The following is a 27,086-nucleotide window of genomic DNA, read 5'->3' as shown; positions in this document are numbered from 1 at the left end:
GACTTTGTAAACAGCAGTTAATCCCACACAAATAATCTCACTTCAAGATGTATTTGTGGACAAGGAGTTTCCAAAGCTTCAAAACAACAATGCAGAGCATCTACAGCACATTTCTGTGACAGCCGGGCAAACTGATGAAGATCATGTAACACGATCGAAGGTGGCAGCACAACTAGGGAACAGATGATGAGCTCATTTTGTTCTCCATTATAGTTTTTTATTGTTACACATTTCCAACAGCGATGTTTTATTACCTAACAAATCTGACGATGTGCACATTTTAGACAAGGAGGAACGTTTTCGTTTCTCTGGAGGGGTGAACGTCTGCTAAACCAATCACACTCTTCGTCAACCTGATTCAGCACAATCTTCAGCAGCTGCTTTCTGCCCAGTAAAATAATGTTCATGTGAGTGGTGAAAGCGAAACGTTAAAGATGTGAGTTGTAAACTCAAACCGACAGGAAACACTCTGTAAAGCCATATATCATGGATTTATATTTTACAGTATCATACATATAAACGACACACTGCTCAACCGCAATACAGCTGACAGGTGATTTGAATCATTTTGATCATCTTGATGCATATGATGATCTGCTGGGACACTCTGGGCTCTGATTAAACTTTGGGCCCCTGGGCCCCTGGGCCCCGTGTTCCCAGACTATAATGGTGCTGGTGATTCTTCTTCCTGCCCCTTGCCCCTTGGTTTCTCTTCAGTCCTGGGTAAAAACTCAATTTAACAGCAATTTTAAAAAAAAGCATGTTGACACCCTGATATAAAAAATGCTTTTTCTTAAAAACTGTGTGTGGTAAATATTTAGTGGTATAATAATATACACATTTGTCTAATTAGCACAGTTTCTCAGTTCAATCCTGGAAGGAGACAAATCCCTTTACGGTTGTGTCAGGTTATGGTGAATAAAGGAGCTGGATAAAATACCGTCTTCACTTTATAAATGATAGCTGTTTTGCTAACATGGGCAACAGCTGCAGCTGATAGCGTTCTGCTAAGCCTCATCTTTGATAATTCAGATCACCAAACTTGACCTGTTGACCATGTTTGTGGTGTTGGTGCCTTTCGGAGCAATGGAACTATTGCATAAATTATAAAACACACTGGCTGGAACAACCTGTTCAAGAAGTCCATGTTTCATCTTTGGTGATTGAAATTTATCATTAAGACATGATCATCGGTTGTTTTATATCTGTCTCAATTTCACTCAGTATAGCACTTCATATATGTACAGTGGGGCAAAAAAGTATTTAGTCAGCCACCGATTGTGCAAGTTCCCCCACTTAAAATGATGACAGAGGTCAGTAATTTGCACCAGAGGTACACTTCAACTGTGAGAGACAGAATGTGAAAAAAAAAAAATAATAAATCCATGAATTCACATGGTAGGATTTGTAAAGAATTTATTCGTAAATCAGGGTGGAAAATAAGTATTTGGTCAATAACAAAAATACAACTCAATACTTTGTAACATAACCTTTGTTGGCAATAACAGAGGTCAAACGTTTACTATAGGTCTTTACCAGGTTTGCACACACAGTAGCTGGTATTTTGGCCCATTCCTCCATGCAGATCTTCTCAAGAGCAGTGATGTTTTGGGGCTGTCGCCGAGCAACACGGACTTTCAACTCCCGCCACAGATTTTCTATGGGGTTGAGGTCTGGAGACTGGCTAGGCCACTCCAGGACTTTCAAATGCTTCTTACGGAGCCACTCCTTTGTTGCCCGGGCGGTGTGTTTTGGATCATTGTCATGTTGGAAGACCCAGCCTCGTTTCATCTTCAAAGTTCTCACTGATGGAAGGAGGTTTTGGCTCAAAATCTCACGATACTTGGCCCCATTCATTCTGTCCTTAACACGGATCAGTCGTCCTGTCCCCTTGGCAGAAAAACAGCCCCATAGCATGATGTTTCCACCCCCATGCTTCACAGGTATGGTGTTCTTGGGATGCAACTCAGTATTCTTCTTCCTCCAAACACGACGAGTTGAGTTTATACCAAAAAGTTCTACTTTGGTTTCATCTGACCACATGACATTCTCCCAATCCTCTGCTGTATCATCCATGTGCTCTCTGACAAACTTCAGACGGGCCTGGACATGCACTGGCTTCAGCAGCGGAACACGTCTGGCACTGCGGGATTTGATTCCCTGCCGTTGTAGTGTGTTACTGATGGTGACCTTTGTTACTTTGGTCCCAGCTCTCTGCAGGTCATTCACCAGGTCCCCCCGTGTGGTTCTGGGATCTTTGCTCACCGTTCTCATGATCATTTTGACCCCACGGGATGAGATCTTGCGTGGAGCCCCAGATCGAGGGAGATTATCAGTGGTCTTGTATGTCTTCCATTTTCTGATGATTGCTCCCACAGTTGATTTTTTCACACCAAGCTGCTTGCCTATTGTAGATTCACTCTTCCCAGTCTGGTGCAGGTCTACAATTCTTTTCCTGGTGTCCTTCGAAAGCTCTTTGGTCTTGGCCATGGCTGGGTTTGGAGTCTGACTGGTTGAGGCTGTGGACAGGTGTCTTTTATACAGATGATGAGGTCAAACAGGTGCCATTCATACAGGTAACGAGTGGGGGACAGAAAAGCTTCTTACAGAAGACGTTACAGGTCTGTGAGAGCCAGGGATTTTCCTTGTTTGAGGTGACCAAATACTTATTTTCCACCCTGATTTACGAATAAATTCTTTACAAATCCTACCATGTGAATTCAAGGATTTTTTTTTCACATTCTGTCTCTCACAGTTGAAGTGTACCTCTGGTGCAAATTACTGACCTCTGTCATCATTTTAAGTGGGGGAACTTGCACAATCGGTGGCTGACTAAATACTTTTTTGCCCCACTGTATATATATATATTTATAATTCTTTCTGGGTGTTATTGTTTAGAAATATAGTGTACAATTTATTTAGATCTTCATCAGAGGTTACAAAAACTCAAAACCACAGTATCATAAATGATACACCTGTTGTTAGATGGTTAAACACAGCATGCTGTCCAATCAACGAAAGTGCTTTAAATGAGAGCACCAGCCCAGGTGCACTGACCTGAAAGTGATGCACATTGTTTCCATAAATTTCCTACTAAATTGGACACATAATCCATAAAGTGTTTGAGGGCAGGCCTGAGACAGATTATTTGTGTTAATACATTTTCTTTCTTATATATATATATATATATTATATATCGATGGGTTGTGTGCGAGCTAACAGAGAGACAGTTTCTTCTGGTGCAGATCTCAGATCTCAGAGCTCTGATGGACAAACTTGTGATTTGGGGATGAATAAAATTTAATTTGACTTGCTATTAAATTTCCAAAATTAGCGCTCATCACCATCTCTGAGATCTCCCCCCAGTCGCTCTGTTGTCTCCCAGTTGCTTTATTTCCGACAACACAATAGAAATTTCTCTTGCCCAGGTGTGAAGTCCAAAAAAGCCCCTGTAACTGTGATTTTCACACGAGGACTCTCAGTAATTCTTCTTTTGTTTTATTATAGCAGAGAAGAAACCAAAGTGGGCGTTCTGTCAGGTGCATAAGCGTCAAATATTATGAATGCCTGTTCCCTTTATAACAATCTGAAATAAATAGATAAAACCTGTCAGCCCACCTTAAACATCACACAGTAGGACTTTGAATGTGACGTTTTGATTTATTTACATCAAAAGCTATTTCCGTTTTTCAGTCAGCCTGTTTAATTAGCTATACGCTTCACCCTTGTTTCGGCTCACCAACCTGATCAATCTCACTTTCCCCTGGAAACAAGGGCTGTCCATCACTCAGCTCCCCGAGGATACACCCCACCGACCACATGTCCACCGCCTTTCCATAAGGAGCCCTGAGACGGAGAAAAACAGACAAATATGTAATCATCAGCAAAAAGACCTCGTTAATTAGACGGTAGGGTGATAATAATGAGAGAGGAAATGAAAATGGCGAGGAAAAAGGGTAAAAACCAAGTCCCCGAATGAAGAGGAGACGATTATGAGAGGGATGACAGCGGGGCGGGGGTGACAGAATTCACGGAGGTGGTGCAATTAAAATAAAACGATCGATGTTGTGTTTCTGATGGAGAAGCTCATAAAGAAGATGGTCATTTCTGAGGGAACAGAGCTGAGAAGTCTGGTGAGAAATGGTGAGAGATCTGGCAGCAGAGAAGCAGAGGAGAGGTGGTGTTGGAGGGAGAGAGTATTTGAGTGGGCGGCATTCAAACGCTGTCTCAATAAATGTTCCAGGGCATTTACTAAATCAGGCTACAGAACCGAGGCTAGATGACGTTCAGCTGTCTCCAAGCTAGAATGGACATTAAATGCAGCAAAAGCACCAAAACAACATCGGCAAGAGAAGTCCACGAGGAAAGTGAAATTTGATCTGTGGGTATGGTGTGTGCATGGTGGCTCATGTCATAATGCAGCAGATGAATCACTGACTGTTTTTTCAGTCATCTGAATTAAAGAAATGAAATGAAAAATTTTAGCAGTGAAATTACATTAAAAAAATGGTTTGTTAGCTTAATTTCGTGCTCAAAAACACACAGAGATGCAGTTAGAGCACACTAAGTGGGTGACATTTATCATACAGGCAACAATCAGTCAACTTTTGTGTTTTGTCAACTTTTATTCAGCATAATGCTGTAATGTTTATTATATTTGCCCAGATGTAATAAAACCCAAATAAACACAATCCAGTTAGACTTACTGGGGATTTGGGAGTGTTTGTGTCATGTAAAAGTCCAGATATAGAGCATGTCGAATCATATTTAACTAGCTTTTACAGCCGAGGTCTCTTAGACTGAACGGAATGAATACATCGCTTTCAGTAGTGAACTAATTAAAAATGAAATTGGTTTGTCAATTTTCATTAAATTATAAAAGAATATAGGACGAATTAAAAAGATGAAATCGTGTTCAGTACAGTTTTTGAGCTGTTTGAGAGAGAGACCGCGTTTTACAAGGAAACAAAAACAGCCTATTTGCAGACACAGTGAAAGCACAGACTTCATTTCTGAACATCCATTAATAGTTTTCTTTTAAGAGTAATTTTACAAGATTTTCATATTTATTGATTTGACTGCTGCTTGGACAATTGATTCACTCTAAAAGGAAAAAAATCTATAGTTCCAGTATCTTTTACACATACTCATCAGCCACTTTGTTAGGAAAAAAATTATTCAACTGCTTGTTAATGTAAATATCTAATCAGCCAATCACATGGCAGAAACTCAATGCAATTATGCACGTCGACATGGTCAAGGCGAGCTGCAGAATTTCAAACTGAGCATCAGAATGGGGGAAAAATGTTTAAAGAACTGTTGATCTTCTGGGATTTTCCCACACAAACATCTCTGGGGTTTACAGAGTGGTCCAAAAATGCTGAGCAGCAGCTCTCTCACCAAAAACCCCTTGTTTATACCAGAGGAGAACGGCAAGGCTGCTTAGAGCTGATAGTAACTTAAATAACCACAAACAAGGTATGCAGAGGAACATCTCACAATATGCTGAATCTTGAAGAAGACCACACTGGTTGTCATTGAGAACAAGAAAATTAGGCTACAGTTCACATGAACTCACTAGAACAGAAGATTGATTTGCAACATTCAGATTTTAGTATTTTGGCATAAACATCATGAAAGCATGGATCCTTCCTACCTGTCAGTGGTGTCGGGATGTTTTCTTGGTACATTTCATTCATGCTGATGAATGCATGCTGGTACATATGCAATAAAATAGATCTCATATTAGCCCAGACACTTTAAGTCTATTTTTACTGGCCTCCTGTTTAAACAGATTAAAATCGTGTTCATTTCTTCTTCTTCGTCTTATTCCAGAAAATGCAGCTGGACATTTTTGGGATCTTTGGAAAGTTTGGCCTCAGTTTGTAATGAGATGAGATCTCTGTTTAAAGCTGCTTTGATATAATAAGATTTCTGTTATAACTTGCTTTCATTTATTCGTGTCAGGCTGTAGGCACGAGCTGATACATTAAACATATAATGCAAAAATGAATGAGTATTAGCTGAGAAAATGAGACCAGTACTGTGTTATTTTGTTTAAGGTATGGTGGTATCACAAGAGAAAAGCTTCTGATACCCTCTGTGGAAAAACACAGAAACATATCTTGTGCTCTGTGCTCTTTCCTTCTCTTCATGTTTCTCACTTCAGCTCCTGCATATATATACATGTATGCACAGACATGCACACGCAGATGCACACACAGGAACTCACCCCAGCAGCAGCTCAGGTGAGCGGTACCACCTTGTGGCGACATACTCAGTGTAGTTGGCATCTGTTCCTTCAGACAGGTTACGAGCAAAACCTGAGCCAGAGTAACAGATATTCAATAAATCACGTACACCTGATTCTGTATGTTACACAGCCATCACACTAAAGTGTGATAATATACAATTTAGACTCTTTCAAAGATCAATTAAAAACAAAAAAAGGACTCTCAGTGTTCAAGTAATTTGGACAGCTTAGTAACAACACAGACTTCCCATGTGATCAAACTAATTAGTTATGTCACTGCAGGCGGATGGAGACTGTGCTTTGGAAAAGTGTCGTACAGAGAGTCCATTTTAATCATAAAAAAGTCACAATAAACAGAACGCCAGCTCCAACAGTGAATAACAAACAAATCTCACCCCAGCTGACTAAATAGCATTGCATTAGCCAATTATGCAACGCTAACTAACCATGTGACCCTGCTGATATTGACGCTAATGTAAAACACACACCTGGAAAACAGTAAAATGGCAAAGACGTGTCATATCAATGCACTTTATTAGTGTTTTACAGAGAAAATAGGTGCTTCACTAATTGGACTTCTTTGGCGGATTAATTGTGTTAAAACCCAGCAGGCTGCACTTTATAATGCTGCTTGGCTGCTTCCCAAATGGCAGAATTGATCCTTCTGATATACAACTTATAAGGTGACATATTAATGGTGGGATTTTTCACACCGAACTAAGCCCAAGAAACCAAACTGGACACAATGCAAACACAGAGATAACTGCAAAAACTCAAATAATCACAATCAATCGGCAGCTGAAAGCGATTTACTGCGTTAAAGAGTTTGCTTGATTTTAAAAGCAGTTATCATCACTCGAGCAGCGAAATGTGCGTGGTCTGGGAGTTTTTACTGCCTTGCACACAGACTCTAAATCCTTACAGCACCGTGACACATGGCTGGCTGCTGTAAAAAACCGAAGAAGACTCACCAAAGTCACAAAGTTTGAGAACATCCTCGGAGCTGATAAGGAGGTTCTCTGGTTTAATATCTGGAAGAAAAATGAGGCATTAACAATATGCTTCAAATGCTGTCCTACTACATGAATACGTAACATGAATACAAGACAACAATATACATTTTTTGCAGAGAGTTGAAGGTCTACTTCAGCTTCAGTTTCCCTCCTATGACAGTACTTTGTTTTAGAAAACTATTCTTGATGTGTGGAAAGGCTCAACCAACATGCTCGTGTACAACAGCATAATTGGAACTGAATTCTTCCTTTTTTGAATCATTATTGAATCACAAAAGTGTGATTTTCAGATGTGACATTAGACCGAGTGACACTTCCTCACCTCTGTGCACAATCTCATTCTTGTGACACCAGTTGATGGCTTTGATGAGCTGGTAAATATAGCTGCGGACTTTGTCAGGCGGAGCACCGTTGGGCATTTCCTCTAGTAGCTCCAGCATATTCTGCAAGGTGCAAGAAATTCCCTGTTAGAAAGTGTGCTCTAAAAATATAAATGGTGTTAACCTTTAATTTCTTTTTTGTTTCATTTTTGTATTTTAGCCCTGACAGGGGGTGAGAGGGGACACCATGCTAAATGACTAGAGTACAGCATGAAAATAAAACCTGTCATAAAATAAACACTTGGCCGGGTACCCTGGCAACACAGTGGGGAATACCATTACTCACCAACAGCATAGTTCATATGTTGCCATGGCGACACTTTTTAATGCTTAAGTGAGCAGTCTCAACATCCTGAAACTTAGAAGTGGGCTAGGAATCTAGATACGGCAGAGCAGAGAGGAGGAAAGTGTGCGAAGTCAAATGATAACGACGCAGTCGCTGAACTGACCCTCTCAACATATTCGAAGACGAGGTAGAGCTTCCCCCGCCTTCGAAAAGCCTCCTTCAGCTCGACGATGTTGTCCTGCTTCAGTGTCCGAAGCATCTTCAGCTCCCGAAGAGTGGTCTCTTTGACCTCCTCATTTTCTGTGCAGAAATTAAAGCAGCAGAAATTAGACAGCAGCTCCTCTCTCCTCTCCTAACTTCCTGGCTCACTCCACTCACCTTCACTGTCTTTGAACTTCTTAATCGCCACCAGCTCATTGGTTTCCTGTGAAGACATGAGGATAAAAGTCAAATAAAACCACTTACCAAGCCAAACACCTCAACAACCAGACCTATACGACACAAGACCATTAAGATCAAAGAAGAAGTAAGAAATAGAAAGTATCTGCAGAACAACAACGACAAAAAAAGGTAAAAAGAAAGAGAGAGGACATTTAAATTCCACTCCTGCCCACTCCTAACATTAAGAAGGAAAAGTTGCCGTGGCAGTGCCAAAACAAGAGCGATGCTGGTGCTCTCATTTCAGTTATTTTACTCAGGGCTATCTCTCTCTCACACACATGCACACAAGTGCGCACATACACACGGACAGACAAAACAGCACTTCTTTGGCATAGCTAAAACGCTCTTAGGCCTCCTTCAGCTTCTTGCAGGTTGCTTGATTGACCTTGCTGAATTTTTACAACACAAGCGCAGAGATTTTTGCTGCTGCTAGACTGCCATGGCCCAGCAGCAGCACACTTTAAAAAGCCTCTTAGCAACTACTGCAAAAGGATGGACCCTCAGTCTATACCATAGGAACTCCTTTTTGTTTGACTCTGTATGGACTGGGGCAGGCTATTGGACGGAAAATGCATGATTTTTCAGAGGTAAACGCAGTGATTTACAAGTGCACCAGCTTGTTTGATGCTAGGTGATTACATTTCCCCTACATACAATAATGCTGCAGTCATATAATGCAACAGCCTGACTTTTTTCACTGAAAATCAAACACCAGGCCTACTTTGTTGAAAGAAAGTAGCAATTTTAGGACTAAGTGGAATCTCCATGACTCTAGCACAGTCCTTCTCGCTGCATGCATTAATTGTTTTATTTAGCGTCTGTGTTGAAGCTAAAGCTACTAGTGATACAGTGTCTCTCAACATGTGTTACCTCATATAAAATGATACAAAGCAAATGTTGTGCATGTCACAACATAAAGCAAAACGTCTTGTTGCAGTCAACATGACATTGTTTGTCTATTTGGTGTTGATGCTATACCCAGAGGCTCTACGAGAATTACAACATACTGGGCAGTGTCCTTGGCCGCTCTTGTGTCCCGCTATTGTTCTTTTGTTTTCTGTGGAATAGGCAACAGAATCGGCCTCAGTGTGGGGGAAAAGCCAGCGTGATGATGAGCTACGCGTCATTTGTAGTGCTTTTGCTCACACAAACAAATCGTTTGACTGCCTGTGTGTTTTTTCAGTACCAAGTTGTCTGTTTAGAGATTTTTACATGAGAGGCAAATGAAATGAAACAACAAGGATTTACAGCTCTGACAGCACTTAATCCTCAGAGTAAAGTTAGAGATTTTAGCCAAGGGGGGAAAAAATCTGAAGAGCAAACTGGGAGCTTTACAGTGTTTACTAGACAGACAAAAACACACACACCAGCAGCCATGCACCATATGGGACATTTCAAGCTCTGTGGCAGCAATATCTAAAGCGCTGATGATACTTGTGCTCATGTGTGGGCTCTCTGACCTCCACTGATTTACCTTTGAAACCACAGATATGTCAGCACACTCCAAAATAGCCTCACCTTTGCTAAATTGGTGATGCTGATTTAAACAAGTCAAACAAAGTACATGAAAAAGCAAAGCTTAAATGCCCCCCTGACCCAAGAGGTACAACCTATGGATGAGCAGAAGGCCATGCTGACCAAGAAGCAGCCGATAGCTCAGTGCTTTAACGTCAAAAGAAGGAAGCAGTTAGTGAGCTGAGGATCCCGAGGAGACAACTCAAAAGGAACAATACTGAGCAGTAGTCGAGACTAGCCAGACTCAAGACAGTTGTACAACATCTGGGGCTCATTAACAAAATCCTAACTGACGATGTTAACACCGCCATAGTTACTATCCCCACTGCCAGCAGCCCATGGATAAGTACAAAATTTCCGTAACTGAGGCTCTCAAAACTGCCAAACAGAGTCTCACACCTCTGGCTACTAGTCTGATGAGATAAAGCAGAGAGGTAGAGTTCAAAAGAACAAACGGCCTGCTCTCCAAAGACCCTTTCACCGATAGAGTCAGAGACTCTAGGACCAGGCAGACCAACCTGAGCACTGCCTGGACTGACTACAAGAAAGCCTGTGCCTTACATGGACTACTGGAGTGTTTGGTGCTATAAAAGATTAATGGCGTACTAATAGCCTTCATCAGGTACTGAATGAATCTCTGGAAGACACCAACTCCATGCCAACTGCACAAGTCACCATCAAAGTTCAGATTATATCAAGGTGATACACTGTTCCCGCTGCTGTGCTGTATAGGCCTCAACACCCTCAGCTAGCTCATCACAGCAAGTGGTTATAGAAACACATTCAGGAGTTGAATGACCATCTGCCACCTCCTGTACATGGATGGCATCAAGCTGTATGCCAGGAGCAAGTGAGACATTGACTCACTGATATATCTCATCAGGATCTACAGCAAGGACATCAGGATGTCATTTGGACTGAATAAGTGTTGCTGTAAGGATGGCAAAGAGAGGGAAGATGATCTAGATTGTCTAAATTTTGATTCACCTTCAAAATCAGACTCTAAGCAAAGTGTGTCCTTCATAATAAAAGCTTGCAAACAACAAATATTGCAGCCAATTGCTGGGGCTCATAAATGATGCTGGCTCTTCTGTATATAATGAGCTATTCAATTCTTTTTTTATATAGCACCAAATCACAACAACAGTTGGCTCAAGGTACTTCATTTTGTGACGTAAACTCGCTACAGTAATGCATGAATATAATGGACTATTGTGTGGATGCCATAGTGGTTTAAGCAGGATATGTTTAAAAATGTGGCCTTTCAAAATAAGATCTACTCAATAACCAAATTCCATTTTAATACGCTTCTTTCCTGTCTCCTTCACACTTGGACATGGGGGGGCTGATGAACAATGTCTACACTTTGTCTCTCATTTCTAAAAAGACTAGCTAAATAGTACTAGACTGTTAAAATAAAAGCTTGCAAATAGTAAAGCTTCTTTTCAGGGCTGAAAAGGATAGTGGGTTTTATTCTTTCAATTATGACTACTACTGTGAAAACAGGATGCCTGCAAAAGATTTAGACTTTCAGAATAAAATTCCTTTCATATTCTAATGACCATTCCACACCTGTTTCTTTTTTTTTTTAATCCACGGTTATTTATTAATTCATTTATTTATTTATGTTTGGCTACCTAAATCTTGACCTTAAAATGTCTTACAGCTTCCCCAAAGCTATTATTTGGTTAGCTCTTACTTGTGGTGACATCTTCATGGCCAGCTGGTGCATTGGGACACTCAAAATTTCCTGAGAAATGTACGTCTTTTTGTTTTCTAGTTTTCTAGCTTTTTTTTTTTCTTACAATTATTATTATGCTTTCAAATTGCTTGGATTGAAAAGTGAAATTAACACATCAGGTTCTGATCACAAAGTTTTTAAACGGAGAAATTCAAGTAAAACCCGTGTGAGAATCTATAACCAGTAAAAGAATGGGACTGTAATATGACAAACCACTTAAACAAGTAATCAATTATCAAAGAGTCACTGATGAATTTTCTGCTGGTCGCCTACCAGTAATTAATTAACAAGTCCTCTCAGCCCTCCAGCACTGCACTGAAATACTGTATAGGCACCAGGAAACACTGGCTGTGTAGGTTGTGCTATTGTCACTCCAAAAACACAAATTCAAGATAACACAAGCTTCTATGCACACACCCACATACGCTAATAAAAACACTTGCATAAAGTGGCGGAACATTGCACAAACGCTGGCGCATGTTCACTAGACTAATTATATGTGCCATCAAATGCATACCGTGAGGTGAAGCATATATAATTTACACATGAACATACATTTAAAATGCATTTAATTCCTTCCTTGTACAGTTACCGTGTCACCGGGTAAGGTTTTAGCCCAGCACACACAGCCTACAGGCATGATTCTCTTAACTACACGCAGGTCTGCTGTAGACTCCTAACAGGGTGACCCATTTACCATCAGCGTAGTCTCCCTGTTCGATACATCCCTCTGCATCTCCTTCTCTTCATTGTGCACGCACACACATTCACACATTGCTTCTCTGTCTCTCTCCCTCAGCTATCCTTTTCTCTTTTGCCCTGCTTCCAGCTGAGAAAAGTAAAAATAACTGCTCTCTTGCAGCAAAGCTAAAAAGCTTTTATTGCAATGGTCTGAATCTTTGGCTCCAAGTGTGTGTGAAAATGAATCCCTACGCTGTTATATAAATGAGAAACATGTCACATGTCACTTCTTAGTAACCCAGAGGAAGGGAAGCAATACCCAGTTTAACATACCCACACTTTGACAGCTGGTATTTAATTTCATATGAAATGGAGATTTGCTGAAAACAACAAATCTGTGGTCCAGAGAAAGAAAGAAAATTCAGTCTGTGACAGAAAAATACTGAATTTTAAAGATATGCTATGTTATTAGCTGGAAATATTAACTGTTCTTGTGCCAGAGTGGACTTTGTGAGCCACACACACACACACACACACACACACACACACACACACACACACACACACACACACACACACACACACACACACACGCACAGAGACAATTCACGGTGTAAAGAAAGGTCATCTTTTAAAATCATGGCTATAATAAATTAATATAAAGACTGAACATTGTCATAGCCTATGTAGGCAGGCATACTGTGAGGTGAGCTCTGTTACTGAACAAGCCTGCCAATGAGACTCGACAGCAGAACAAGTACGCTGATGGTAAAGCTAAAGTATTAGCTAAGTTAGGTGGTATTTTCACCTCTGTGCATTAAGTTAGGGTCCCCTTTACTGTTAAGCTCATATCTTGTTTTCTACCACCAAAAAAAATGCATATAGAACGCTTGGGATTTAAAAGTCACTATTATCACTCACTAGTCCCTCAGATATTTTATGCACATCAAATTTAATTAAAAGTTAATGAATGGTTTTATGGAGTAATCAATACAGTACAATAAACCTTGGAGAGTAATGGTTATGCTCTAGTGGTATTTTGCTCTCCTGCTCTGTCTCTCACTCTGTGTCTGACTAAAGTGCATACAATAATACAAACAGTACCAATAACCAGTGGAAAGTAATTTACTGGTAAATGGTAAATGGACTGGTTCTTACTGTATGCAGTGCTTTTCTACTCTACTGAAGCACTCAAAGCACATTTATACAACTCGCCTCATTCACCCAACCACTTTTTTCTATACGTAAGTGCTTTCTTTCTAATATTCACACTCTGATGGATGCATCAGAGCAACTTGTGGTTAGTATCTTGCTCAAAAATACACCTTCTGATTAGTAGATTACCTGCTTTACCTCTTTAGCTACAGCCACCAAAAAGATTTATTTTAATTTGACTGGGATTTACTATGCTTTGGCATTTCTCTGTGTGTCTTAGGCATATTAGGATTCTGTGACCGTAGCCATAACGGGTAGACAAACATTTCTCTCACAAATGCAGGGTTTACCTTTAGAGCACAAAGACAGTACAAAGAGCCAAAGAACTAAACCTTCCTCCACAACAGGCCAATATGTTTAAGAGATGAGGCGCTGTCCAAATTTACATTCAGCTGCATCCTGCATGTTAATACATCTGGTTCCCAGATTTTTCTTCTAGCTTCTCTTTTATCTGTCCCTCTTTGAATTTCAACTTCCTGCCTAACCACTGTGTTCTACTTACAGTGTCATTTTGTTCATGTTCTCAGAATGCAAGTATGTGCATATTCAGAATGTCACTTAATATGTATAATTTATGGCTTTTTTGAAAGTTTTATGAAGCACAGCAAAGAAAGGACGTCATAATGATAGGATTTATATTGGCTGAAACATGCTCAGACTGTATGGTATGTAGGAAAATGGACTACAGGGAAAACACCAACCAATCCTGAGTACTCAATGCTAAGTCTGCCTTTAAACATTCAGTTATCAAAAACATTCAATTATCTGTCTGTTAAAAACAACTGAAACATTGAGGACGATTAAAAAAAAATCACATAATAGCCACAAAACTATTCTGTGTGCACTGACAATATCAAAAAAGTACAAATTATACACACATAGAATCCAAACAAATAAGGAGGTCAAGTAACTTTAAACTGTCACTAAACAGATGGCAATTTCAATGTTTCTGCAAATCTAAGGGTAAAGTGTCTTTAAAAACAATGTGCAATTTAGCTTCTTTAATCTTTAAATTTGCTTTAGTGTTTATATTAAAGAAAGCCCAGAAAATTCATTTCAACAGGCACAGCGTGGAGCAATCTGTTTCACATGTAAACCACATCAGTGCTGATCAAAAAGGGCCCCCTTTGTTAGTTTCAGTGTAATTAAACTCTTCGTTAATGTCTATTTATTAATGAATGTCTGAATACAGGTGCTCATAATATTTGCTGTAATCCACCATTAACCCCATTCCTCTCTGACCAAGCCAGGATACCAATGTGTGTGTATTTGTGTTCAGTTGTAACATGCTGATTCATCCACAGATGTTTTTATATCCCAAGATTGCTTCCAAGTTTATTGCTTGAATAGCTGCATTGTTTGTAGCTGACAGCATTATTCCTGCTTTCTAAAACATCAGTGCTCCACTCGGCATACCGGCACTCAACTTGCCTAAGACTGATTCCAAAGCCTGGAAAGGCCCTAAATAAGCCTGATCAATGAACACATAAAATACAAAAAATATGAAAAGACGAATGGAAAATACTTGACTATCAATCCAAACCACTGTGTCAGTATCGGACTTTCACATGTGCTGTCTGGTTATTGTACTGCACCATGTGAAAAGAGGTGAGATTTATTGGAGAAGACTATATTGTGAATTTAAAGGTTTTATAAATAAAAATAGTAAATAAACAATCACACTAACTAAAACTAATTAAAACCACTGACTGAAAATCATGTTTTCTGAACATCAAGCTCATCAGTCTTAGACAAATAAAAGACATTTTCTTAAAACCATTTAAGGGATTTTTGTTTCCACTTTCTCAACAAGCACTTTAGACAAAGTTGGGTTAGACATTAGGTGCCGTTTTTATTAATGAATAACTAGTGGTTGTGAACGGAGTACTATGTAACACAATTGTCATTCATAAGAAATTACCGTAATCATTTGAATTAGCAGTAACAAAATTTGCTTTTACATTAAGTACTGCTTTATTTAAGAGGCAAATATTGCACTTTTTTCGTTAACTACAGCTGCAGTCATACATTCACAGTCACCACATTCACCAAAAAAAAAAAAAAAAAAGGAAAGAAAAAGAAATTGAGTGCAGTTTGAATTTTTTTTGCATTTCCTCTCATCCACAAAGGATTATAAGTATACATACAGGCTCACATATATATGAATACACTCACATTAATATTTGGTCAAATATCCTTTAGCAAGTTGTAAGTCAAGCAGACGCTTTGGTAGCCATAAACTACCTTCAGTAATTCTGCATAATTTTGGCTGGATATTTGACCACTCTTCTTGCCACAGTTAGTTGGTTATATTTGAAAAATTCTCAGTAGAGCTGAGGTCAGGGCTTTGGGAAAGTCATTCCAGAAGCCTATGTTAACGTGAATGATTTATTAATTCCAGATCCCGTTTTGATGTGTTTGGGATCATTGTCCTCCTGTTGGAACATACAACTATGTCCAAGTTTCAACCATCTAGTTCTTGATTTGGGGTGAAGTTTAAAAATTTGGAGGTAATCTGCCTTTATTATTCCATCCACTGTTCCCGCAAAGCATGATGCTACCACCACCATGCTTGATAGTTGCTACAGTCTTCTTAGGCCTGAGATACTCACCTTTACTCTTGTCACTGTGTCCAAAAATCTTAGTCTTTGTCTCATGTGACCATAAAATTTTCTTCAGAAGGTATTTGGTTTGTCCATTTGGGCAGCTTCTTTCTTCGTTGGCTTTACTGTGGGCAGCGACACTGGTGTTTCAGCAGTTTCCAGTTCATAGCAGCCTTGAGACTCAGTAGTTCCTGGGTTGTTTTGGAGGGTAAAAGTCTGGTTCCTTTTTCAGACCCTGGCGAAGTGTTGACACATCCAAATAAGTTGTACTTATGTAAACTGTTTGAACTGAATTTCTTGGACTCTGTTGTTGTTTAGAAATGATTCAGAAACCCATAGTTCAGCCTGTATGTATACTTTTGTCCTTCAGCCAATTAGAGAAAGTTTAAATTGTTTTTTAAAGTCATTAAGCATACAGCAACGACAATCATTCACCCTGAAAAAAAAAAAACAATTAAAGAAATCATTCAAATTTAAAAGTTACCATGACTTCTATGTCCATGTGTGTAAACTTCGGACAACAACTCTACGTTGATTTGAAAGCTATAGCTACATATTACTTTGCAAAAATGGACAGAATTTTATTAGAAGGGGGTTAATCTACACAACTACCTTCTGTAAGTTTAAGCACATTTAGCTGCTAATTATGATCACGTAGCAAAAGGACTTGTTATTTCTGAAAGATGAAATAACAGTCTACTTCCTACTAACTGAATTAATAAGGTATTAAATATGTCTGGTAAATTTGTTACATTTTTTTTACCCTCAAAATTCACAGCATATAAGCAACATGCACAGGTAGCAGCGTGCTGTGCTGTCACTGTGACCTGCTCACGCTTCTTGACCATTAGGCTATACTTGTTCTTGGCGCTAATAGAAAACAACAGAAACAATGCTGAATGGATATGCATGATGCCAAACCACAGAACTACGTGGGAGCCTTTCAGATTTGACAACATAAAAACTCTAATAAAGATAACTGACTGCACACGTTTAACATGACCAGTAGAGATAAAAGGTGCTAACTGAATGAGTGTGTTAGCTTACTACTTATTTTGCAGATAACTTTCAACAGCGTAGCAGCAATCATCATGCAAGTTTACCTAATGTTACATTGTGTAGGATGGGTCCAATAAAATCTATTAGACAATATCCTCCTGAGGCATGTCGTATATTCCAGTGAATTGTGGCATTAATTAAAAAATATACTGGCAACCACCAGTGCTACCCCCAAGCCTACGAGCAGACACCCCTGTGGTATCACTTTCAAAATCCCATGTCGCCTCGTTCTTGAGTCATCACATTCACAAACTTAGGTGTGTATGCCGCCCACCTGACATGGCGACAAAATACCCAGTCAGCCTTTTACGGATGAGGGTTAAAAGGCATATGTGAGCTAGCTTGCCCTCATATCCAACTGCACAACTCTTCTGTTTGGCCCACAAGCCCATGCAGAGAGTCCAAACACATGATGGCAGTAAGAGAAAAAGGAGAGATTTGACGTGGTTGGGAAGGAAATGTTTTATTCCTAACATTTATTCAAATATTACAAAACTGGCCCTTTGTATTTTGCCTCGTTTCCTTTTGACTGGTTGGTATGCACATGCGAGCCTTATTAGAAGTCACACTGTGAAAATTTGTCCTTCAGCTGCAGGCGGTCTTTGGTTGCATGTGCACTACTGTTTCGCAGAGCAGTTTTAATAAATTTGGACTAAAGTCCAAAATTTCAACAGGGTAAAAAAGGTCTTTGGGCTTTGTTTGAGAATTCCCAATCATTACAAGTCAAAAAGACAAACAATGTAATTTAATCATTTTGATCTGGAAAGTTCTCACATGTTGAGAAAATTCATTTACTTTATAAACAGACTGCAGAGAAACAAGTAATAGGACCATATAACAGATAAGCTTGAAACCGCACAGTTATATTAAGTAAGACACAGCTGGATGAGTCACACCTTCAGCCCTTTCATTCATGCATACAAAGTACATTAATGGCTCACATTTAATAACTTTGTTTTAAGAGTCACCGCTAAAATCCAACGTGATCTAACAATGTCTGTCAGAGAACATTCAGATTCATGCTTACAGCGTGACACGGTGAGTAAGCACCAAGTAAGTGATTCATATGAGGGTGCACATGTGCAAGTGGTGACATTAAAGTTTCTAATCTACCTTTAAAGTGGCTGTAACCATTCTTTCACTCTGAAGGGATTCCCTGTCTATTCATCCATCCCATCATCGGATAAATGAACCACTTTCTCCACTATTTTTTAGGACATAAATGCAACACTAACGGTTCCATCTGCCTCAGCTTTACCTTGTGTTTTATAACAATTGGCAAATGATAATAACTTGCATGATAAACACTTGCTTGGCATTGCAAGTATACGTACCCTAGCATAAATAGCCTCACAGCTTTGAGATGTGCTTTTGGTGAGGCTGCAAATGTTGGTGTGCATGAGGTAAATTTTGCCATCTGCCAATGAGCACAGTGGTCTGTAGCTCAAAATTTGTGACCACGCACATTGTCTGCAAAACAAATGGACCAACTGTGGGTGTGTTAGAAAAGCGAAATGAACTTTATTTCGTTTTGCATTATAATTGCTCGCTGGTCGATTTTGTGCAATAGCAGAATCTTCGAAACTAAGCCATCAATAAATGTTCTCTATGAAAACAGCGGATCTGTTCCTTATTAAATGAATTAGACCTGTAAGTCTAAGCTGTGCTTATACAGCTTGTCTCCCTACTGTAAGCTACAGAAATATGGTTGTTAAAATACAGACCAGACATACGCTTTATATGTGGGCCACACAGTCTTTTAATCTTTCAGCTGTTTTCAGTCCCATTGCCACAGATGTATAAAATCCAGCACATAGCCATGCAGTCTGGCTTTACAACCATTTGTGAAAGAATGATTTGTTCTACAGAGCTCACTGGTTCTCATTTCTTCCCTCCCTCAACTGTAAATGATAACATTGCAAAGTGTCTAAGAACCACTGCAACTCAGCGACAAAGGGTCAGACCACTGGAGTTACAGAGCGGGGTCACTGAATGCATGCATAGTATGTAAAAGTTGCTAGTGCTCTGCAGACATCCAAACCTTCTCTGGCATTAACATCTGCACAAAACTGTGAGCTGGGAGCTTCAGGGTATCCGTTTCCATTACTGAGCAGCTACTCTTGATAATGTGTTGGTGGCTCAGCACTTCTGTCTACATAGTATATCGACTTAGAGCCAAGCAAAGGATTTCCTCCATTACTGTATGCTTTTACAATGGGTTAAAACATGCTAGCTAACATTTCAGGGATGAAATAGGGATGAAACGTCACTGTTGACATTGTAGTTTTCTGAGTATTTTAACCATCATACCAGTCACATTTGTTTCAATCTTCATCACCGTACCATTCTTCTCAGTGAAAGTTTGCCACCATCCAAACACTTTACATCACAATAAAACAAACCAGGCATACTGTAAGACTCTGAGAAATCAGAAGTACTATCTTACCTTATGCCTGCACTTGAGCACCACTCCATATGCTCCTGGACAACAAGAAAGGGAGAGAAAGATGCAAACGTTCAATAAAGAAGTGAGACTCAGATGTGGTGTTAAAGTTTTGACATCTTAATTATGCTTTGACCTCCAAACCTCAAACAAACAGGTTCATGAAAAAGAAGTACAGTAGGTGAGAACCACCAGAGAAACAGCCGTTAATAGGTGAGGCGGAGGCATGCATACTCGCTCTCCCACACACTCAACACACACTCACAGCTATACCTTTCACAAGTAACACACACACACACACACACACACACACACACACACACACACACACACCGTGTCCCTGTTCCTGTCTTTACTAAGACAGATGATTGTGTCAGTTTAACAAGACTGGGATGATGGCTGATATTTCAGAAGTCGAGTCTCTGGCTCTGTCCTGCAAGGATGTCAGCTGGACTCGCATTTGGTGAAGTTAATTGTTTTCCACGTCTTTCCAAACTGCTCTTGTTGCTGTTCAGATCACATATGCAACGTAATGGGTTAGGTAATGCAGCTTGTCTTTCTGCCAGAATCGGTCTGTTTTTGTGGCAATGGCCTGATTTCTGTGCAGAGTTTTAGAGATTTTTATAGCTTCAGTCTTACGGAGAATGATGCCCTTTTGCCTTGACACCATCTGTCACTTAGCTTGCTTTCGGAGTTACTTTCAGTGTTTATTTTTTTCTTGTTTTTCTTTTTTTTTTTGTGAAAGGAAATTAAAAACAACAACAATTAAAACCTATTTTTTATAATGATATTTCTTATCATAAGATTTTTGATTGAAATATTTATCTGTTTGCTATAGGGGCAGAAAGAGGTGCAGATATGAAGAGAAGCCTGTAGAAATATAGTTTGTCTTTACAGAAAAACTGTAGAAATGGTCTCTGTGGTAACATTTATGCAGTTCCAGAGTTTTACAAAGTTGATTTACTTACATGGTAAAACAAACATTTTATCAATACACATAAATTGCTGGCAATAAATGGCACAGACCTCTCACCAGCGTCTTCATGAGTTACATGATTATGGGAATTTCAAAAACCCACTTAAGTTGTTTCATAATTCCTTTCTTCCTTTCTTACTTTTTCCATGGACAACAGTAGGTGAGTGGTGCTAGTTAGAGTATTGAATGTCCCAGCAGTATTATGAGTACATGTACAAATGTGTTTCTTTGATAAATCACAGGAACATGAATGTGTAAATAAGCAGTAAGGAGAGAATGGTGACTCCTAAATAACATTCTTAAACCCATTGTTCCTTCACTGGGCTGGTTTCAGTCATTATGCAAATGTACTGTTTATAAGATGGGGGAAACCTGCAGTCAGCTGAGACTGAAGAAGTCACTTGGATGAGTGACGAAACGTTTCTCCCACAAAACGCTACGTCCAGATGAACAGAATCGACTTTTGTAGATTCTTAAGAAAGATCCTTACAACATTCAAACTTCCTGTTTAGCTAACTGCATGCTAAAAGGAAACACTTAAAAAAATATTAGAACCTAGAAATGCAGCAGCTGTTTAATCGGATCATTTTTTTTGATTCTCTGTAACGTTTGAAAAACATGTAGCAACTGTGAAGGAGTTTTGTCTACAAAGAACAAAATGTTCTGAAGTTGCTTTACCTCTGATTCATGAGTATGACAAAAAAATCTTCTTTATAGTTTTGCTGACTGAAGTTTACATACATTGGTATTAGGATGTATTTAGAGAAAAAAAAGACACAATTTCACTGGAAGAAAAAGATGAAACAATTTTTAGTGATAGCATACATTTAAAATACAGCAAACCCATCTGTGTCAATGTTGAAGAAAAATGGCAATACAATAAAAAAGCGAGTTCCCAGAGACAACAGTTAACTTTAATATATGCCGCCAGGGTTACACTGTATATATAAAACATACTCTGTGTAAAGTATGAAAAATGTGTACACACAGAGCTTTTAACATGAGAAAAAAAAAAACAGAAAACTGTGTGAAAACTGTTATTGCGGTTCGTTGTGTACATAACTTTTTGATAGATGTAGTAACGAGTGCTGGTGTAGATCACAGTTTGCGAGAATTACCAACAGCAGAATAAACACTTGGCTACTCTGTCTTCTCACATTAGAGTAAAGCAGGAATACATGTCGATCCAGCTCAGTCAAATCAGCTGCAAATCACGCTGCTGGCTACAAGAAGCAGAAGCCACACGGATTGCTAATTAAAGGGCGTTTGTGTGGCTCACTTAAGAGTCACTCACAGCTAAAAGTGCAATTTTATTTATTTGATTTATATAAACCTTAAAGAAAAGTACGATTAGGAATAAAAATAGCAGAATTAAGGATGAGCTTTTCAGAAGAACCAAGACTAATTTATGCTGTTGAAAATTTCACAAAGTTGATTTGCAAGAATTACTTACATGCATATTCAACATTTCAGCAATACTCATATGGTGCTGAAAAATGTGTGGTTTCTATGATTTCTTAATAAGGCATTTTACATCCTCCAAGCTAAACACTTCCAACCAAAACCATATACAGTGCTTTTCTCATCTATAAGCAGGATGTCTTTGTCAGACAGGCACTAATTTTATCCTAAACAGTAAAACAAGTGATTATATTAAATCATCTCATACTAACCATGAACAAAGTAAGGCTAGAGTAACATTGAAAGTTAGAACTACCTGTACATGGCAAATTCAGCGTTTTATAGATTGAAGCAATATACGTTTCATCAGCACTACAAATCAGTTCTTGCTCTTGAGTTTGGAGTGTCTTTTAATTCAATAAGTAATTTTAATTGAAACTAGATTTTCTAAGCAGTGCTTATCAAACTCAGCACTTCTTTCTGGCCAGGAAGGGGCTGATCCTACCCTTTGAACTAAAGGCTTTAGGCATGGGAACCCATTGGCTATCATCTGATAACATTTTGGGGCTTCCAGAGTAGCAGACTTCCTATCCCACATGAAAGTTATCGTTTAGCAATGCAGACAAATTCAAAAAAACAAAAAAAAATCTAATTGAATAAAAATGTGCAATTCTTTGGACTGGCTGTTTACCTGTATGCAAACAACACCTTCTTAAAGATGTTTGGTCTAAACAAAAATCTTGTCCCTGTGCCTGCAGATTCTGCATATTCATACTCATATTTTTGTTTGCTGCACCAAGACCAAGAAGGGTTGGACTGCACTGATGATGATGATAATCACACAGAATAGAAGCAACTGAACGTGATTAAGGAATAAAAACAGAGACTGTTAGAGAAGATAAACTGAGCAGCAGAGGGGTGAGCATGCTTGACTGTTAACATACTGATTAAATTAGTGCTGTGGAAAGGATCCAAACAACAGGTATATGCAGGGGATGTTTTCAATTTGCAAAACGGGAAAGAGCGAGGATTCATAGTAAAACCTTTAAAGGTATTCTTATCAAACAGGCATACATGCAAACAAAAAACCCCAAAACGAAACAAAAAAACCCACCCCCCTATTTCACAATTTTGTTTTAAGATAAATATGGCGACCTAATGACCAAAGCTATTATTACAACGAATTAGACATTACTCCATGGGAGACTTCACCAAACTCTGAGGCTCATGCGCCCCTTTAAAATCTGCCTGTGCTCAAAAATGCTAAAGTAGGATATATACTCTCTGTCAACAGCTATGTGTGTAGGTTTCAACTGTGCAGTGTAAGACACCTGAATCCCATTAAAATGTACACTGGTTATGACCCCAGTGTTACCAGCAACAGTACATAAAGTCTTCAAGTTTTAAAGCATGCAGTGAAATCTGCCGTGTAAAATCCACCCACCTTCGCCCACAATGCCAAGGACTTCAAACTTATTCATTACATCACCGAGAGTGAGGGCTCCTCCAGCGGGTGAAATGAGCTGCTCGGGTTTTTAGCGAGGAGACTCCTGCTTTGACCAGCCGGTGGAGTGAACTGTGGACTCCAGGAGGAACATTGCAAGCGTCTGATCACGGCCCATCTTCACTCCCTTTACACCATAGCTTCTCTCTTTCTCTCTCTGCCTCTTTTCTGGACTTTTTTTGTTTTTTTAAAAATCTCTTATTATTGTAATTATTAGGTATCTCAGTTGAGTGTATTCAGATGTCCTTTGCGCTCCCTTTATTCCATGTGCTGATGTCCTTCTTCTATTTCCATCCAACACTGCATGCCGGCAAACCTGGAAGACCAGAGACAAAAACAAAGATGCAGTTAAATATGTTGTCAAAGAGTCTCTCTGAAGGTCCAAATATCCCATCATTCCTTGCACAGGGAGTTGCATGCTCTTAGTCTTCCTGACACAGACAGTGAATAAGTAGGACATGTAGATATACAGAAAGGCAATATTTCCTTCAGGACATGTTTAAATAATTCATGGCTTAAGTATGACTTCCACACAGATCCCATCTATTCTAATTAGCTATACATCAACATGGAGGATGCTGCAGGAAGCATGTCAACAACATAGGTGCTCAGAAGATCCTCAGAAGAGGACTCCTCTGAGTGATCCCCTACCTTTTTCTCTACCGTCACTACAAAAAAAAAGAGATTTTTGCTATTTAATAAAGTTATTGACAGCCATTGGATGGAGTGCTTTACTATCCATTGTGCGAGGAGAATGAATCCTCTTTAATTTGCCTACAGCACTCGGCAACCATCAGCAGGTCAAAGTTTTCACTTATCCGATAAAACATCTCCGCACTTACTAAATGGGTTGGCACAATTTTGGTAACAAACAGTGATGCATGATATAGCCCACAGATTTCGGCCTGACTTTCCCTCTGGAGACACCAGCTGAGTGATGTTTGTGGTTTTCAGTGAAAGGTCTCTACTTGATTAACCATCACATTCTGTGTCGTCACTCGTGTTTCCTGTCGTCGTTTACAAAAAAATTTGTCAAGTACTTTATGTAATCCAAGAAAGCTGATTGTGTTCATCATCTTGGTGGGAGAAATGTTTCGTCACTCATCCAAGTGAGTGAGACTGAAGAAGTCACTTGGATGAGTGATTAAACGTTTCTCCCACTGTAAACACGACGTCCAGGTGAACATGATCAAGCTTTCTGGGATTTCCTTACCTGGATGATTGAGCATGCATCAAGATATTTTACATAACACCTAAATATTGCAAAACTATTAACAGTTTTTGTGTTTGGGCTAACAAGGAAGTGTTAACGAGGTAAACTGGATGTTGAACACAGTAAAAATGACACATTCTTGGTATTAGCAAGTTAACCCTCTGAGGTCTAAGTCATCACAACCCAAACAAGCAAAAAGAATATGTTTTTTAATAAGTTGTTCTCCCAGTTTTAGCAATCACAGAACAAAGAAAATAATCATTCTAAATGACAAACATCAAAATCTACTCTCATTTGTTCCTCAAATAGGTCTGCTTTGTCTTTCTCCAAACTATAGCATTAGGGTAAGAATTGGGTCATCATCACAACCTACACCTCAGCAATACTCTCTCAGGTGTGGCGTCAGACTTGAACTTAGCTCCGAGCACTCAATCACACAGCGTGACAACACCCAGATCATCTGAAGAATTATTAGGTGAAATTCAATCAAACGGGCTGCCTAGGAAAGCGGATGTGTGAATTCACGTCTGCGTCAGGAGGATTTAGAACAATCCCGGTGACCTTTTGGGTTTTAAGCTAAAGGATCATTAGGTCAAAAACAGTTGTTTTACTTTCCAAAACCACTCTCACATCAGCAACAGTTACACTTTGTGTAGTGACCGCTGTCTCTGCAGAACTCTGAATCTGTCAAGCCGAGATGGTTGATGTGAAGATTTAACAATCTCTCTCTTTGCTTATATTTACCCCTCGGTCTTTCTGTGAGGTTATTATACATCTATGTACAAGTAATATTATTATTATTTTGTTTAAGCAAAGCGAAGAACCCCCCCCCAGAACAATTACATCTAAAGGCAGACTGTCTCTTGTCACACATCCAAAAACTGACCACGAATATTAAATGCCTCTTTTGTAATGTGAATGCTGTTGGACTGGAACCATCAAAGCTTCTCACAGTATCAGTCCAACTTAATTTGTATAACACTTGATTTATTCAGCAGTGCAAAAAAAACACTTTAATGTTGACTTGGCTCATGTGCCTGTGTGGGCGTTTTCCTATGCAGTGTACGCTCACACAGCTAAGTCTTTCCAGGGGAAGAGATAAGGTGGACGTTAAGGCCACCCATGGCTTGTCATTTAAGGACAGTGGGTAGTGAATTAATTCGTAGTGCACATTTTAATAGGTATACGCCAGCGACAAGAGTGACCTATGAGACATTAGAGCTCATACTTTAGGGAGGAAATAAAATGGATACAGCATGCATTCGGTTTATTGATAAGCTGCTTCCTCTCCTTGCAAAACGAAATGGAAACAAGGTGAAAACATCACCGTGAAGGTCCAGGAAATACTGAATGAATATAGAATGGACGGCAGCACGACACTGCAACTGAGGCTCGTTGGAGTCTGCATGCAAAGAAACCTCGGCAATAAGTGAGTTTGGGAGTGTAAATTTAATAGGCAGGTGCGTGCGTCCGCGTGCACGAGACTATGTGTGTTTGCGTGAGGTGAGAGAGGGGGTGGGGGGGAGGATAGTAATGCTGCTCTCTCTGCACCGAAACTGCGTCTCTTTCGTCGCTGCGTTGCAGAGCGCACCACCATTCCATCGCTGTCCACGCGATTCTCAGCCTACACAGCAACCAGTGCATACATTATAACGGTCCACGTTCACGACAATGTTGCACAACAACATCCACAATTCAAGAAGAAAAAAAAGCCTTCACTCATGAACCCGTGGTAAGACATCATTCCCAACACATACCAAAAATTAAATCAAATCAAATCCTACGAGATAACGAGCAAAAAACCTCGTAGCCCATCCACCGTTTAAACCACGCGAAGGTTTACCTGCAGATGCGATGTGACGCCTGTACGAGGTGAGAAAGCTCAATCTGTGAAGCACGGAGCATCATGCCCATGAAAATGATGATGTGGGAAGACGAAGAAACATCATGTGGAGCGACAGGAGATGGAGGAGGGGGGAAACCCGGGCCTGTGCGTCGTGACACGATCAAATGTCCTACTCACTCAGTCTTTGGACGGACGGGAGACCGAATCCGCAGGCATAATGCCGATGACGGGGTGTCAATGTACCGTCAACAGTTCTTCAGAGGCTCCGCGTTCATAGCCTCAGCATCAGCTGGTTATAGCAGCAAAATCGTCATTCCTCTGAGCGACGCTGCGCACAGCCAATAGAAACACGGACGTCTGCGCGTTCCAGCAGTGGTTTAAGATCCACAGCGAGTCGAGATAAAATAAAACTTTGGGATGGAAATGCAGTCCAGCGCACTGTTTGTTGAGCGTTTGATAAGCCCGGTGATCATCTCCTTCCAGCAGCACGCAGATTTTTACACTGTTAATTACTGC

At 39.7% G+C, this 27,086-nt stretch overlaps 1 protein-coding gene across 5 annotated transcripts in view; it reads right to left on the bottom strand.

The window, feature by feature from the left end:
* The window catches only part of cdkl5 (cyclin dependent kinase like 5), a 42,430-nt gene extending 15,344 nt beyond the window's left edge, over positions 1-27,086 (bottom strand). For 4 of the 5 annotated variants that reach the window (XM_006780415.2, XM_087839969.1, XM_006780418.2 and 1 more), the window contains exons 1-9: positions 26,568-27,086; positions 23,452-23,827; positions 19,634-19,668; positions 8,311-8,356; positions 8,096-8,232; positions 7,589-7,709; positions 7,225-7,284; positions 6,233-6,323; positions 3,744-3,846 (exon numbers count right to left, since the gene is read on the bottom strand). In XM_006780415.2, coding sequence (XP_006780478.1) covers positions 3,744-3,846; positions 6,233-6,323; positions 7,225-7,284; positions 7,589-7,709; positions 8,096-8,232; positions 8,311-8,356; positions 19,634-19,668; positions 23,452-23,488 — 630 coding nt within the window. In that variant the 5' untranslated portion in view covers positions 23,489-23,827; positions 26,568-27,086. The remainder of the gene's footprint in view (positions 1-3,743; positions 3,847-6,232; positions 6,324-7,224; positions 7,285-7,588; positions 7,710-8,095; positions 8,233-8,310; positions 8,357-19,633; positions 19,669-23,451; positions 23,828-26,567) is intronic. The other variant, XM_006780416.2, reaches the window with a different exon arrangement.

The sequence above is a fragment of the Neolamprologus brichardi genome, chromosome 1 (genome assembly GCF_056152115.1).
Source record: "Neolamprologus brichardi isolate AB-2024 chromosome 1, ASM5615211v1, whole genome shotgun sequence".
In the NCBI taxonomy this organism is placed as follows: domain Eukaryota; kingdom Metazoa; phylum Chordata; class Actinopteri; order Cichliformes; family Cichlidae; genus Neolamprologus; species Neolamprologus brichardi.
Note: the sequence above shows the minus strand (reverse complement) of the source record. Positions and strands in the feature narration are given on the sequence as shown.